At 34.3% G+C, this 17,537-nt stretch overlaps 1 protein-coding gene across 1 annotated transcript; it reads left to right on the plus strand.

Annotated features, from left to right (window-relative positions):
* Positions 1-2,621: 2,621 nt before the first annotated feature.
* LOC149794634 (uncharacterized) lies at positions 2,622-17,537 on the plus strand. The gene is made up of 6 exons (XM_089964241.1): positions 2,622-3,024; positions 3,481-3,950; positions 7,110-7,309; positions 10,280-10,468; positions 11,294-11,447; positions 13,075-17,537. The coding sequence occupies exons 1-6, from the start codon at positions 2,849-2,851 to the stop codon at positions 13,305-13,307; spliced, it is 1,422 nt and encodes a 473-aa protein (XP_089820367.1). The 5' UTR covers positions 2,622-2,848; the 3' UTR covers positions 13,308-17,537.

Here is a 17,537-nt window from a genome sequence, read left to right on the forward strand (position 1 = left end):
AAAAGGTATTGATCACAGTGACTAGTCATTTCTTTATTCTAATCAGGGTGACAAACGATAATCACTAGTCGTCTAACAGGAAAAAGAACCAGATATCTCCTTAGTTATTCAGAGGGCTGTTAGTTAAACTAAAGCCACAGAAGTAACTGTTGTTTTGTTAAAAAATTGTGTCCTTATCAGAAAATGGAGACCACTTGATATACTCGATGGTGACGAACGGTCAGTGAACTATCAAACTGATTATGGTTCCTAAGTCGTATGGACAGGAAATTCTTAAGTCTTGCCTTTGAAATTCCATTGGCATGTCCTTTAGGGATTAATAAGACTTATCACAAGATCTTGAATCATTTTTCATTGTCCAAAAATTAAAAGTGATGTTTGCAAATACTGTAGATCTTGCTACACTTGTCAAAAGATGGGAAAGCCCAGTCGAAATATACCCAAGGCTCTCCTGCCATCTACTCTTTCATTTGACCAACCAGTGACAAGAATAATGGTAGGCTGTGTCGCCCCCTTACCTAAAACCAAGTCGAATTTTCCATAATTTCTAGACCCCTGAACAATTTATTGAGTAAGAAAACTAAATTTAATTGGTCTGATAAATGCCGGGTGGCTTTTTATACGTTAAATGCCATACTTAAGAGTGCACCAGTTTTTTCAGACTCAAATTTCAGTCAATCATTTAAAATGTCTTTTGATGCGAGTTATATTTCGGTTTGTGGAGTATTGATTGATGAAGACAATAAATCCTGCTACTCATCCATTGTAACTGTCGTGGTTAACGTATTGCACTGTTTTACTATTGGACTCCACCTCATTTTTTAAATGATAGTATTAATTTAATTTGTAAAGTAGCCCCTGTAGATAGCCTAAAATATTAATGAATACAATAAGAGATTTAAAGAAACTAATTTTTCTAATCATCTGTCTGGACAATAATGATTCGGAAAAATCACAATAAACACACGAAAGCATCAAATCCAAGAGTCATTTGTATGTCAAGCAATGTAACACATACTTTGCTTTGAATGTTGAATGTTTCTTTCCTCAGATCACACAAGCCAATTTAGGTAAAAGATGAAGACCATGCTGTGAAAAGTTACAAGCTTAAAAAACAAAATGTCATGATATGTATCAAATATCAAACTTGCAAACTAATTTCATTGGAATGAAACAATGTATTTGAAAAAAACTCACATATACTAATTAAAATAATATATACATGTTTCCAAATTGTTTCCTAACTGAATTGTCATTGTACTCATTGAAACATAATACTTGAACATTTTTAAAAAATCCTTGGATAGATATATAATAGATAGATATATAGTACATTACCTCATAACATAAAATATGATTTTGTTACAAAGGTGTTCTTCAAGTTAAGAGCCGATAACTGAATAACACTTCAAAGTCTCATCTTATGCACAGGTGCTCGACGCGAGCTTGATGCTGAGGAAAAAAAACCCCACAATAATCTGAAGGAAAAAATATCATACAGAGTGACAAAACTACCTTAGATTACCGCCATGGCCTGTTCTGACATAGGACCCTCTCTATCATAACATATAAGTATGATAGAAAGGGTCCTATGTCAGGACGGGTCATGGGGGTAATCTAAAGTATTTTTGTCACTCTGTATGATATTTCTTCCTTCAGATTATTGTTTTCTTTTCTCAGCACCAAGCTCGCGTCGAGCACCTTAGATCGTATGCAAGTATAAAACTTGGTTGTCTTCTCCGGTACCAGAATAGAGCTACAAAATCTAATCATATACATGCGTAAGACTACGATGTCTTACTGTGTACCAGTATAAGGTTATAAAAAATATAATCTTATACAAATAGAATAATAAGGTACTTACCCTATACCAGAAAAGATTAGAAAGTATCATCTTATGCAAGAATTAGCATATAGTGTCTAATCCTATAGCCCAGTTCGGTGAAGTGGTGCTCTACAGTTTCGTATAAAGAAAATAAAGTCCCTAGCTGTCCTCACTGGTTATTTAAAAAAAGACCTTATATTTCTTATATAATGTTCAAACAACCTTTAATTGCCTTTATTTTGGTGTATGATTGATGGACGTAATATGGATTATAGAGTATACAGCTTGGCCTTACTCCAGATCTGCCCCTTTCAAAAAGGTGTTAGCACCACTCGGTGATTTTCATCTTCTGAACTTCAGAGGTAAATTGTATTTAATAAAAGAGCTGATAACTTTTTTTTTTTTTACATTTTATATATTTGGTAATTCATTAATTGAAGTTTCAGAAGCTGTATTGTCTAGTCTGGCAAAATTCATTTTCCCTATTTTAATAGCTGTTACGGATAGTGCACTTTAGACTAATTCAGGCTGATTTTTTAAAATTTAAACAAGGGAGCATTCATTTTAGTTAGCAGTGTGCTTATATCATGTACAATTTCCAAAAGTACAATATCCAAAGAAATGTCCGCCACAATATATTAAAGCAGCATAGAGGTATGTCAACATTCTCTCCATTGTGCATGTTTTAAATGCAAACAACTTCATCTTACATACGTCATACTCTCAAAAGTACATAATAAGTGGTGAGTGCCCCCTAAGCGTATTTTGAAATTGTTGCATCTGTGCTTAGCAGAAAATTGATGGTGGTAAAATTTAGCTGTTCATGATGCTTTGCCGAACAAATATGCGATACAATTCAACAAATTACACTATTTTCAAATACACTTTTATCTTTAATGCGCCCTCTCGATCCAAAATATTCTATTTATAGTACGGGTTGTAACTATGTGACTTATGTTGACTCAACATACCCAGTATCATACCTAAAAATAGAAAATTACTTCATGTTACGTTGGTCTTTGTATGACCATATTAAAGAAAAGGGGTAAGCTTGAATTTATAGATACGATGGCAGAAGGAGGAGAGATTTCATTTGGGTCAGAAACATCTACAGAATGTTCGAGTTCATCGACAGCGGATAACACGAAGATGGAATCAGCAGACACAGGAATGGATAGATTTTTGCAGAGAGCTCGAACGTATGTCGGATGATGATCACGTCAAAACGATAATATATGGAAGTTTTCACATAGGTCAACGTCTTGTAAAAACTTCTCTCCTGAAGGAGTAATTTACTAGTATTGATGCAATTAATAATAATAATAATAATAATAATAATAATTATTATTATTATTATTATTATTATTATAGGTCGTCACATATATTCATCATCAGATCTCCAAAATACAGAATATCAGTTTGAATGCAGCCGAGTCTTTTAGACTAAGATTTTGAGGTAGTGGGATTGGAAACTCCCTACCTAGCAAACCAAATATTTTTTTTAAAAAATTATTTCACGTGACCAATAAGTTGTTTTAAGCCTCTTCTTTTACATGACATTACATGTAAATATTTATTTTATTTTCTTATCATTTTTAAAGTTTTGCCTCAGAGTAAAAATAACATTTAATAAAATTATGAATTGTTCTTTTCAGTGACACACTATTTGAACTACGCAGACTCCAGCATGGTGATAAACCAGTCACGGGTCAAAATCATAGAGAAAATATTGGAGAATTTCTGCACAAGCGGTTAAAGGCAAGAGCAAATGCAGAGGCAACAGGAAAAGAAAATGTTCCATTAAATTCCCCCAATGTTGAAGAGCACCGTCCAGAAGCAATTGTGATTGAGATTCAGGGTTTATCACAGCAACAAAGAGTATCAAGTGTTCTTCAGACAGCACAATTCCGTCGACATCTGGAAAATATTATTCGTGGTAGTTTGCCCACAACACGATCTATCAGCCAGCGCACTGCAAGAGTTTCCACTCCACCAGTCCCACCACCAGTGGCAGACACACTTCTAGTTTCCCCAGGTGAGCAACTAGAAATTGATCGGCAGAGCCAATCTAGCTCATCATCACTACAGAGGAATGACACAGTATCTACCAGTGTGGAGAGCGTTTGTAAGCATTATACATTTTATTTTTCCCAATTCTTCCTTGTAATATTATTTAAATAATTGCACTAGTACAAGATCATTTTCCCATACCAAATTAACTAGAATAATGCTTTTATAATGCAATGGAAATGACCATTTTACAAATCAAATTTTGTTTAAAATTTCAGATAAATTAAGGTGAAAGGTTTGGGGAGGGCATGTTTAGCTTTTGAAATGTAATGTAATTTTCAAATGTCTTTTCTAAAAAAACTACAAATTTTACCTATTTCTCTGATGCTATGAAAAACTTCCCAGATTTGATATTATTTGGCTTTTTTTGAAGAATATCTTAGATGGTTTCAGTATCAAGAAGTTAACAATAATAAAATAGGCAGAGGAAACTGTTCCTGGTCGTTTTGGCCAGTAGTCTAAGGGACTCTTGTTTTTTTATCAGGGTCCAACAAATTTTGTGCTCGATGCTGCAAGATGGTTTGGATTGGGTTACCATTATCTTGAATACAGTTTAGCACCAGAACTGGTTTTATGTTTTTAAAAAACCACAAAAAAAACCCAATGCAATTAGTTTGGGAAGGGGAATAATTGCTAAAAAAATCAAAAGAAGCAAATATGAGAGTCTTGGGCAAATAGATTCATATTAAAGCGCCGTCTCAGGTAGTTTTTTCCTAGTATTACAATCAACTTTTGAAATTTGTCGGATCTTGATGCTTACGAGAACATTTAGAAAAGTACATTCGCCAAGGGAAAGTAATATTACTCACTATAGATATTTAAAATCCTTGCAAGTTGCAAACTTTCAGATCAAAATTATGATCTTAAGCTTCCAAACATCCCGACACGAGTTTTATTTTCAAAACACAAATTCTGTATGTGTCTAATATTGATGGAGGCATCACTAAATACTGGTAAACTATAGTCTCCTTCAAAATAATACTTTAATTTGGGAAAGTATTGGGAGATTTTTAATACCTTTGGCAATGTATCAGCAAGTTTTCATTGGTCTCTATTGCTAATTGTAACCAGTAGCTGCTATTTGAAGAACGCCTGGTAAAGAATCAAATGAATTTTGCAGAGATCTGTGTAATGTGAATCAGAGCATACTTCATAATGTATGAAAAGTAGGCATACAGACCTTTTTTAATAAAAAAAACTGGTTTTCTCATGTCTCACAGGCAAAGAAAGTAAAATATCCTATAGTTTAAGAATATATCTATTATTATTTATTATTTTCATTTTCTTCTTTTTTATTGCTAAGCCTATGTACCTCACTACACGTGCACTCTCACTTCATACACTGTGGGACACTCGGCAAATGTAAAGTTTTAAAAAGAATTGATCTCAATACAGGTAAAGGGAATGTACTTATGATTTACAGAATTATTTGGGAATAAATGTCTTTTAGAAAAATCATTGCTTCTGTGTGAAACTCGATACGGGTTTGGGGTGTGTGTGTACCACTGTCATGTACTCAGTGAATAATAAATAATGATTTTATTTCGTTCATCATCATTAGTTTACAATAATCAATATATAAAGTAGTCTCTGCAGATGAAAATAAAAATATAATGCATATTGGTCTAACAGTTATTAACAGAGCAACCGTCATGAGAGTTAAGAGACATACTATCAAATACAAGGAAAATTTGAATTATCAAGCCATATCTTGTTTATTTGCATATCTTTTATCAGTACAGACAATGTAAAGGCCAAAGCAAATTTATTTCAGTATATCAAATACACATATTTGGTTAATATTCATGACCTATCTTTTTACATTTCTATTTTTTGATTAATTTTGAAGGTGGGGTGGAGGGGGAAAATATAAGAACTTAAAATAAAAAATACTGGATATAGACTCCCAAGACCCATGCCTACACTGAAAAGATATTTCCAGTAGTAACTGGAAAATGACCCTGTAGATCAGGGGTCAAAAACTCAAACCACCCTGAGGGCCACACGAGGGCATTTTCGATGGCCTATGGACCATACCACCTTTCTTATCTCTCATGACACCTTGTGATGCCAATCATTTTGTGGGCCACAGGATACAGCTTGGACACGTGTTTGAGACCCATGTTGCTGATACTCATTGCTTACATTGGAAACTTTCATTTGGCCTGAAACTTAAAGATGACATTGTTCATGACCCCATACTGATACATAAAACTGGGTTAGAAATTGTAAATTAATGAATGAAATCACAAAGTTTTGTGCATTTTTTAAATATTCATCAGTCTTTTGATTTTCAAAATTGGAACTGGGGTACAAACTGCTGGAAGGGATGAGTGCCCCAAAAGATATAAAAGAAACAAAATCTGATGCAGTTAGTAGTCCTGCAAACTTACGAACCTTACAGTTAAATAATCTGAAAACAAAATTTGGCAGTTCCAGGTGCATGGACTACTGATTTGCCCAACCCTGTAGGTACTTTTCTGTATACATCTCTATTGGCCTCTTGGCATTGTAAAAGTTAATCAAGCTATGTAAACGGAAATAAGTAAAATTTTAATCCTAAGAGGAAATGATTAGACTCAGAGTTGTTAGCTCTGTTGATAAAGTTTGTGTGTAATACTTAATAACAATACAGTATTGTTTCAATACAAATTTTCATAAAAGGTAACCAATTAAATATTTTTTATAAAAATGTTTTATGAATGTTTTAGTAAATTCTTTTGTAAGAGATAAAGAGAAAGGAAAATGTTAAAATTATGATTACCTTTTGTTAGAGGCATATTGGTGTTTCCTTATGATCATACAAAGGTGCATGATAATAACTTGCAATTTATATTACTCCTTTATCAGTTTATATTATTCCTTTATCAGTTTATATTATTCATTTATGGTCCTGGTTACAGTGTCCTTCAACCTTCAAAGACATCAGTTTTCTTTGTACTTGGATGAATCACAAAGTACCAAGTTTCATTTGCACACACCCAGGAGGTTGAAATTGGAATAAGTTTACATTTAATTGTGGATTGTGCACAGCATAGTTTTTATTATAATCAGGGTATGATCCAGAAAAAAGAGTAAACACTAATGCCATGCTCCAGGATCCTTTTGGCTATTTACTATGACCCTTTGAACCATAAACCTACCAAAATACCTTAAGAACCCTTCCTCAATCCTGGCTGGCTTGAAAGTTGGAAGGTGCATTGTGTATTTGCAGCATTAGTGGAGGAGAGACCAGTTGTTGCAGTTCCAAGGCCTGCTAATGACAGGGATCAAGAACAGATTATCAACTGGAATGACATCACTGAGATTCAACATGAGAATTTAGTGCAAGAGATCAGTGAGTTAGTTCATAGACGTTTGGTTACATCAACCCTTGATAGTGAGTTCCGACAGAATTTAGAGCTGCATGTCCAGGTAAGATGTCACACTCCACACTCATAGGTACCAACCATTTCATAGTGTTACAGAAAAATTCTTGCTCTGATATGTAGAAAAAAACTAATTATATCCATTATTTTGCTTGAAAAGAAATATTATCTTGAGGTTTCATGAAATTGGTAATAAGATGTTGTTAAAGCATTCATGCAGTACAAAGAACATGGTGACCCAGATGAGTCCTGCATCTGATAAAATGGAACAGCCTGAAATGGCGTAAAAGGTTGAATGAGAATCATTGATGACCATTGTCCAATGCACACTGACCAAAATGACAGAAGCATATTTCCAAGCTGCTGTATGGCTTTGTGTATCTTTTACACCCATCGAGTCTGGTTATAGACCTAAAGACTCCTGTCAAGAACTCCTTTACATATCTCTAATCTGTGGTTTAAAAAAAAAAGAATGATGGAAAGAAGGCCTTTTATGCTCAATACTTTGGTCTACACATACACACACACACACACACACACACACACACACATGGCCCCGAGTGGTCAAGTGGTCTAAAGTGCTTACCATTCCGGATCACTGCCATCTCACCTCTGTCTGCGTGGGTTCGAGTCCAAGGCTTGGCTAGCGTGGGTACATGGGAAAACCTGCCAGTAGCTTCTTGTGGGTCGGTGGTTCTTCCCTGGGTTTTCCAGGGTTCTTCCTCCACCAGTTATACTGTCTGCCATGTATAGCCTATCTGGTGCTGAAAAATGGCATTAAACCCTAGAACAACAACAACAACACACACACACACACACACACCATCTTCCACTTCATGCATCTCTCAGGTAAAGACTGAACTAAAAGATAGCCCAGATATGACAGAGATTGTGTAGAACAGCCCACTAAATTAACCCATCAGACCTTTGTTGATGGACGATTTGCAGGTCGGATGTCACCTATTAATAGAATTAATGAATGTTTGCAGACATATCTGTCCAGCATGGTAGTGTACATTTTAGACACCTACCAGTATTCCTTATGTCTCTTGAACAACCGTCAGTTGTAGTTTAATTTTGGTGATATTTACAGACCATTTCCAGATCAAATCCTGTTGGATGACTTGTAAATCCATGTGGAATAGGACAACCCTATGCCCTGTAGCTACTTTAAATTTTGTGGCTATATAGGACTGTTATCAAATACCAGTAAGTGTCTAAGCTGTACATTGGTGTGTTCTGGACAGAATTGCACATTTTAGTGAACAGGTGACCTTGGATTAGCGAAGAAATATCAAAACTTTGACAAAACTAAAGCTATGTTGGTTGGAAAAAGGCAGATATGTGCATCACAAAAACCATGACTTCTGTTTAAAAATTACTGTAAGCAATATATCAGATTCTGAAGATGAAAATCTAATTGTGAGAATTGACTCTTATATACGGTACTACAGTGGACTAATCGTATGGATAGAATCAGCTCTGTAGCTTTCTTGTCCAGCATGGAAACTATTCTATAATGTTTGTATTCCTGTTGAATAGAATGTGGGAAAAGCACTATAAATGAAATCTATCCTCAGAGTGCAAAAAAGAGTACTTATTACATGTATTGTGCTTGAGGCTCGTACTCTGTCTCCTGAGTCAATTTGCTTAGAAAAAATGAAAATCGTTGTTAAATTACTGAAAGAGTCAAGTATCACAAGAGTTTGCTAAGTTTGATTATAGAAGTATAAAATAAGCCAACATGTTCGACAGAAAATCTAAGGTACATTAGTGATTTCAAAGCTAACTCTTGAAAAGTGTTGCCCAAGGTGAGCTGAGATGTGCAACCCCTGGCCCTTACAAAACTTTGATTAAAATAATCTCATATACGAATTCACCTTTATTTATATATATAGGCAAGGATGTTTTTTCATATCTGGCATGACATACACTTCAATCATTGATGTTAAATTCATTTTATAACAGGTGAATTTTGAACCAATTTACAAATAGATTATTGTTATTCATGATCTTCCTTGCAGTTCATTTTTCTGTCAAGTGTGGTTTAGATATACATTTTGCTAACTCTCAGTGTTTGTATCGGTTCATCTGAATATTTTCTTGTGTATTTTGTAAATAAGAAAGCATATCAACGATGTGAACAAGATTATGCTAAATAATTGATTCATTATCTGACATCTAAAAACTCAGTATACTTTGAATGCTTTTTGCTGCATCTTTTAATACTTTTTGTATGCATCTCAAAATTAATATTTGTTTACTCTGTTATATTAGTGTGATTGTTGATGGCCTCAAGGAATATACATGTACTGTTATATTAGCGTGATTGTTGATGGCCTCAAGGAATATACATGTACTGTTATATTAGCGTGATTGTTGATGGCCTCAAGGAATATACATGTACTGTTACATTAGCGTGATTGTTGATGGCCTCAAGGAATATACATGTACTGTTACATTAGTGTGATTGTTGATGGCCTCAAGGAATATACATGTACTGTTATATTAGCATGATTGTTGATGGCCTCAAGGAATATACATGTACTGTTACATTAGCATGATTGTTGATGGCCTCAAGGAATATATATGTACTGTTACATTAGCGTGATTGTTGATGGCCTCAAGGAATATACATGTACTGTTATATTAGCATGATTGTTGATGGCCTTAAGGAATATACATGTACTGGGTATACTTTGTTATGCTCAGTAAATAAATAAAGTATTTATTTATTATTGTTATTATTATTTTTACTGTGATAATCATTATTTTGAATAAGCAGGTGGAATATATCAGATGAAATTTTCCATGTTTTACCATGAAAGATGCATGTATGTGATTAGGATGCCCTGTCCTTCTATGTATATTGGTACTTGAAACATTTCTGGAGTACTTGAAAATTAGTTACTGGGCAATGAATTGTAAGAGGATGTATTGGAATATCAAAGTCAACACTTTACAATACTTAGTATTTCATATTAAAATTTATGTGGAACGATTTTTTTTCTTCTAGCACAGAGTTCATTCTACACAAGCCGATGGAAGCAGAGTACAAGAGTTTGTCCGTTCAATTCCTCAGACACAACCACACATTCGTAATGACTTTTCTAACCTGGGATTGCCAGTTTCAAATCAGTTTGGTGATAACTGGGACAATATTTCTGTGACAAGCATAAGTGCTGCAGCCGTACCATACACTCAGGTGAGAGTTCACAGAATGATGAATGAAGCTGTTGATACAGGGACATTTACCCATGATGTAATCCACAATTTTTTTTGGTATCATTTACACTACGTAAACCAATGCATTTGAGGCAGTGGAAGAAGTCTATCAACAGCCATTTAGAATTTGGAAGTTGTAAATCCATGAGTACTTATAAATAAGGAATTCTAGACTGGCTCATAAATTTTACAGTTGGGATAAAAATTGAATTTTCAACAAAGCCAAAGAAAATTTCTTTCAAAACAGCAAAGTTTAAAAACAGTCTGTTAATATGCTTTCAGACCAAATATTTGTAGTAGAATAGCAGGGTTTGTGAAGACAATAAATATCCATGTACATCATACTTGCAAGTACCTTGAAAAGTAACTTTAAAAGATTTCAATCCAAAAATTGGCACCAACTGTTGGAATAAGACTTATATTTGCAAAACTTTTATAAATTTACACTTTGAATTTTCAGACAAACTTGTACACAAGTCAAGAAATACAATTCCACCTTGAATTCTCAGACAAACTTTTACACGGATCAAGAGATACTTTTCCATTATAAATTTTCAGACATACTTGAACACAATTAGAGATATACATTTCCACTTTAAATCTTGAGACAAACTTGTGTGCATGGGTCAATAGATCCTTTTCCACCTTTAATTTTGAGACAAATTTGTACACGGGTCAAGAGATACAATTCCACCTTGAATTTTCAGACAAATTTGTACACGGGTCAAGAGATACAATTCCACCTTGAATTTTCAGACAAACTTGTTCATGGGTCAAGAGATACATTTCCACTTTAAATTTTCAGACAAACTTGTACATGAGTCGAGAGATTCATAGTCTGAAAGCGCAGCTAGAGGAGATGAAGAACATGATGAAAGTTAGCTTTGACCTTCAACTTGACATTCAGAGGGCAATACGGCAGGAGGTTGCTGCAGCAATGACCCAGGCACTTGCTTCAGGTAATATAGCTCTCTCATACTGTAATAAGCTTGTATATAATGATGTTTCATAAAATAGTTGCCTGCTGTTTCACTGATAATCAAGCATTACAGTTTTATAGCAGAAATTTGTTTGTTATGTGCTAACTTTGTCATATATATATGCCTAACTTCTCTATCTGAATAAATACAAATGTAACATGAAAATCACTGAATACAAGAAATATCTGCATGTGTCTTGACAACAAATAATTTTCCCAATTTGATACCTCCCACCTCCACCTGTTAATATATAAATTATATCTATCTTGCTGAAAACCTTTAGCATCACCAACAAATTTTGCTTTACCTGATTTTTTTTTTTTTGCTTTCCGATTACTTACCATGCATAAAGAAAAGAAAGAGATGATCATTCTTTTGAAGCCTTTTGGATCATAAATTGTTCTTGAGTTCTTAGTCAAGTTTGGTCTGTCTTTCTTTATCTCTCTATCTTTCATTGCATGCCACCTGATTGTACACTTTCTCTAAGTGATGTCGATAATATTCTCATTTTCATTAAAATTATATCATTGGATACAGTGAATGACAGGGAACAAACTGAAATCACTGGTAAGCATAAAATTATGGTCAATTGAAGATAACATTAATATTTTCTGTGTATTTATTTATTCCCAGACTGCAAAGTTTTCATCAGTTGGAACCCTCTGTGTTTACATGAAATCCTGCAATGAAAGTGATTCTGTTTATGTCTGTAGAATGTGTCACCAGTGTGACATCATATTTGCTGTACATATATTCTTATGCCTGCATTATTCCAAAGCTCTGTCTCACCTAACTGTTGTTTCAAGATTTAATAATTGTCTACAGATGGCTTTTTACATTTTATAAGGACTTTTTTTTGTTACCTTTTATCTTTTAACACATTTTACTGAGCTTGAAGGTCTAGGCTTTTTATTTTTTAGTACTTCCTGTTTACATTTATTTGAAAGGGTTTATCTTCCTAAAGATGCTTTAAGTTCTTGATATTTACAATTAATCGGCACTCTATAGCCATTGTTGTGCTGAAGTACCTCTAAACCCAGATACATACATACATAGATTTTTTTCAGTCAGTCACTGTATCCACTTTGCCACAGTCATGTATGTAAAGAGTTGGTTTTTTTAATACTAATTCTCAACCCCACTCAAATATAAATCAGACTAGTTGGTGTTTCTTCTAAGTTTCACATGAAAGAACCTGACTGACCAGAAGGCAGACCTGTTCCAGACATTGATCATTGTTTATCTGAGACCTAATCATTGTAAAATTCCCAAAAAGATTTTATTATTTACTGACCTGTCAATGAAATAAAAAACTTTTTTACCTCTCTATGCCTTCCCCACCACCAAGATTCACTCAAGTAAGCACCGAGTCACAGTGATGGTTTTATATTTATCTTCTTTGATGCATGCATAGTGATGACGAACAAATCCGAGTTGCACTCTCTAGTACTTCAGGTACGATCTACAATTACTCTTACAGTGGAAAACATTTAAGCCTATTGTGAAATCTTGAAGATCAGTGTATTGTATCTTTGATATTCCATCACCATACTCATCATCTTGACCAATATTCCTATTCTCATGTCCTAAATTTATTTGCTTACAGGGGGACTTAACTCTGCAGCTACAAGTCATCAGCCAGTTCGTTCTACGCCAGTGAATGACACACACTGTCTGATTTGCCTTGATAATTTCTCTGATTCTGTTCTCTACCAGTGTGGTCATATGTGTGTTTGCTACACCTGTGGGAGAAACCTAATGGATCGTAATTCTACCTGTCCAGTGTGCCGAGCCCCGATTAGAGACATTATTAGAGCGTACAAGAGCAACAGCATTTAAATACTTCATCAATGACATGAGTTTTGGGAGTGCAATTTTTATCTTGACCTGTCAAAGACCAGGAGAGGTTATGGAATGGCCTGTTGTCCATTGTATATCACTGACCTGTCCATTAGCACAAATTTGTTATCACTCATCCTCCAAAACTACTTGGAGGACTGCCATGAAACTTTACACATACACACACATTAAGGTCTAGGTAGTCGTAAATGGAAATGGTGCTGCTCAGACATCCAGTATGGCCATACAGCAACCATCATTAAAATCTTGTTACTGTTACTCTTCCTGAATGAATGGTCATATCAACATCGATTATTCACAAATGATTTCTTGTGAAGTCTAGTTCGTCCCAAATGAAAGTGACCACAGGAGTAGTCTTACTATTGCTTCTCCTCCTGAGCATCAATTCATGTAAACATGGGGTTTTCACCAGATGACTTCTTAGGATGTCTGTTTGTTTCTAAATGAAACTGGCTCCACTCAGACATCCAATGTAATCACTTCAGTGGCCATCTTGAAAATCTTAATATTGCTAATTCACCTAAATGAATGGTTGTTTTGGCATGTGTTTTTCACTAAAAGACTTCTTAGTATGTCTAGGTGGACCCAAATGAAAATGGTGCCAATCTGGCATCCAATATTTTCTTGAATATATGGCGATATCAGCATTGGGTTTTTCACCAAAGTCTTCTGATGGCATCCATGTTGTCCTAAATGTTCACCATACACAAATGCTGCTGCTTATTTGAACAAATATTTAGTTGCATATAAACAGTATATAACCAGCTTTTTATAGTGTGTATATCTAGCTACACCTCTCCATCAATAACTCACGCACAACAGGGTCCACAAGAATAGACCGCACTATAAGCGAGGCACGAGTTACCAAGGGACCTCCAAAAATTGAGAAAAAAATGGCTTTGACATTGAGAAAACTGGGGGGGGGGGCAGCGGTGTTAGGGAAGTGGGCTGTTTATTGACTGAATCCTCATTTTACAATCAAGTTGATAATAATTTTTAATAATGTGCTTTTTCTAATGAAGTTGTTCATTATTCTGTTAAAGAAACATTTATTTTCAAAATGTCCAACATATGAAAGATCGTTCCAACAACCATCATGTGTACGGGAAAATATCTGTGTATTACGTCACTGCTTTTTGTTTTCCTGATGAATCTGGTTCCCGTAGTGGTGTTTAATATTATCCTACCAAATCGGGAGTCCACCAAGCAGGGAACTAGACTAACTGTTGATACACCACTAAACAAGAATCCTTTTTTTTAAAAAACACACGACATTTCTTTCATGAGACAAGCGTCTATGTTGAAACTCAATTTTTGTATTGCTCAGTTAGTACAATATTGATGTCATGATTTCACTGGAATTAATAATGAAATATCTTATCATCCTTGGGGATAGCTCTAAGTGCCAGTTCAAGAATTCTCTGACACTCACTTGCCCACAATGGTCCGTATCTGTGAAATCAAACTCTTTATTTTATGAAGTATTCGTTTTGCTTGGCTGCCAAATCTTTGATCACTGTTATGAAAGAGTCAGTTAATTTAAGGCATTTTATGTTACATACACAATAACATTTATGAGTATTTGATTGATCAAATGAAGTGAGTTCACCTGACATATGACCGGGGCTGCTTTATTTTAAGTTTGTAGGATTTTTTTGCCTTTTAACATTTTTTTTATTCCACCTCCTTTATTTGATTCAAAAGACATAATTAACATGATTATACAAAGGAGGCCAGCTTTTAATTCTTGCAACAATACAACAAATACTTCCGGAAGTCAGGTATCAAAACATGGTTTGCACTTAATTAGGTTCTCAGAGAAACGCTTGCAGAAATAGCTGTTATGGCAGATTGATGCATTTTACGTTTAGTTACAAGAGGACACATTGCATTTATGATGATTACACTTAAAAAGAACTAAAAGATAGAACAAGAACACAAATTTCAATTGATACAAAAATTATTTAATTTGTATTTATTTATTAAAGTACTGCTTCCCCTCGGCGTAAGTGACATTTTCATTGATCAAAATTTCCTTACATGTCGTTAATTGCGGTGTACTAGGAATTTCGTTTGGAAAGAAAATGTAAAAAATTGTATGACCTATTTTTAAATTTGATACCTCATAGTGTTAATTAAAATTTCAAGGTCCTATCTACCTATCTAAAACGAAAGATACATCAAAGTTTCCGTTATCAATTTTGATCACGATTTTCTTCAAGTTCAACAAATAGGGATCAATTTTGGGGGTATTTTCTGGTTTAAAAAATTGTATCCACGCCTGACCCCACATTTTAAGTGGGTTCACGAGTTATCAGGGCGCGAGTTATCGAGGGAGTGGTGTATAGCTAATCATGGTGCAGTAAATGAATTTTGATTGTTAATGTATCAACCAATCACATACTTCATTGTTCATGTATGCTTTATCCAAATTACCTAAAATGCTACATATTCCAATCATATTTTGTAAAATGTATTGTTTTTACTTGTGCTGCATAGTTCAGCCTTTTTATCCTGATCAAGTCTTGACACACTACAAAACTCAATCCTTAAGACTTTTATAATTTGTTCTTGCATTTATTCCATTCTCATTTATCATATATGACACTGTTGACTAGCCATATATTATGTTATCTATTAATAATGCAACTTTTCTTTAATTTGTCTCACAACATTTCTGCTGTATTGATTTTTAATTTAAAATAATTGATAATAAATAATATATTTATTTTGAATAACAATAATACCTGATGCATGCCATGTTTTAAAAATTGCTGGATTTACACTAATTACCAGTAACTGTTATAACAAATTTTATTTGGTGTGCATCTGTAAAAATGGCCACAACTATATTTAGTACCCAGTGAGGAGCAGGAAGCTGAAGAACCTTGAGGCAAAATAATTCCAACCTTTTCCATTGAACATATCAGAACTGGAGATTGAACTTAGGACTGCAGAGGTGCTAAACTCAGATGTATTGATATGAAAGATTATGAGAGGAGATCAGAGCAAGCAAGTGCAGCTTCAAACCAGTTCGAACAATATTCAAGGAAGCTGAACATAAAAGTTTTAGGACTGGAGGAGGAGGAAAATGAAAATCTGAGAGAAAGAATTCCGAAGTTGGTGAAGGAAGTTACAAAAATTAATTTAGATAACAGGGACATAGTGGCTGTGCATAGGATTCCAGGTCGACAGGGACAACCAAGGCCAGTGATTGTCAAATTCTGGAGTCTGGATTGTAAACTTCCAATTATCAAGAAGCGGAAGGAGTTTCTGCAGTACAAAGGAATTAGACTGGTAGAGGATGTAACCAGGCTGAATACTGAACTTATAAATAAATTATCTAGGCATCAAGAAATTGACAGGGCATGGTACTTTAATGGATCTGTGTATGGTAAAACCAAATCAGGAAAAAGGATAAAATTTGACATCTATGATGAAATTGATGAGAAAATTAGATTATAAGTGTAATAAGCAATTCTGTGAACTTATGAAATTGACCGAATAGGTATGTGAACTTTAGTTTTTATACTCCTTTTTCTACTCTAGTTTGTTTTAATATTTTGTTTATAAGACACTTCTTTCCCTCACCAATTTTATCCATAATTTATATGTCTGATGATTCACTGGTCCACTGTTATATCTCTCCCTAATAAATTCTCTCACTAGTTTATAAATCATCTTTCACTCTTATACTCTCATATACACATTTACTAAGTTGTTTACTCACTTTTCTCAACATTACTCTTCCATGATAAATCTCTCAGTCTCACATTATTTGCTCATACATTCAATCACCCACCACTTCCTTGTATGCGCTCTTTCACTCTTTCTTTTTCTTCCCTTTTACCCCTTTTTTTCATTCATTAAGTTGTAATTTATATCCTTTTTAATCTGTGCCGTTTGGTTTACAAAACTATCTCTAGCTCCAGAAAGGTCTGTCAGAGGTGCATAAGAGTTATCACAAATGGAGTTGTTTCACTTGTTGTCCATAGTATACTGTATCAATGTCAAATGCAGCCAAAGCTACAGCCTTTACTGTAACACCATGGATGATTTTATTATGGATGTTTGTATTCTGTGTGAGTGTGAGTGTGAAAGCCATGCATATGATAAACTCAAGGTGATAATTACTTCATACATTCCTGTACAAGAATATGTATGTGTAAAATTTCTGCTGTTTTCATGGATAATAAAATAAAAATTATA

The sequence above is a fragment of the Sinohyriopsis cumingii genome, chromosome 7 (genome assembly GCF_028554795.1).
Source record: "Sinohyriopsis cumingii isolate HCF-2022 chromosome 7, ASM2855479v2, whole genome shotgun sequence".
Taxonomy (NCBI): Eukaryota; Metazoa; Mollusca; class Bivalvia; order Unionida; family Unionidae; genus Sinohyriopsis; species Sinohyriopsis cumingii.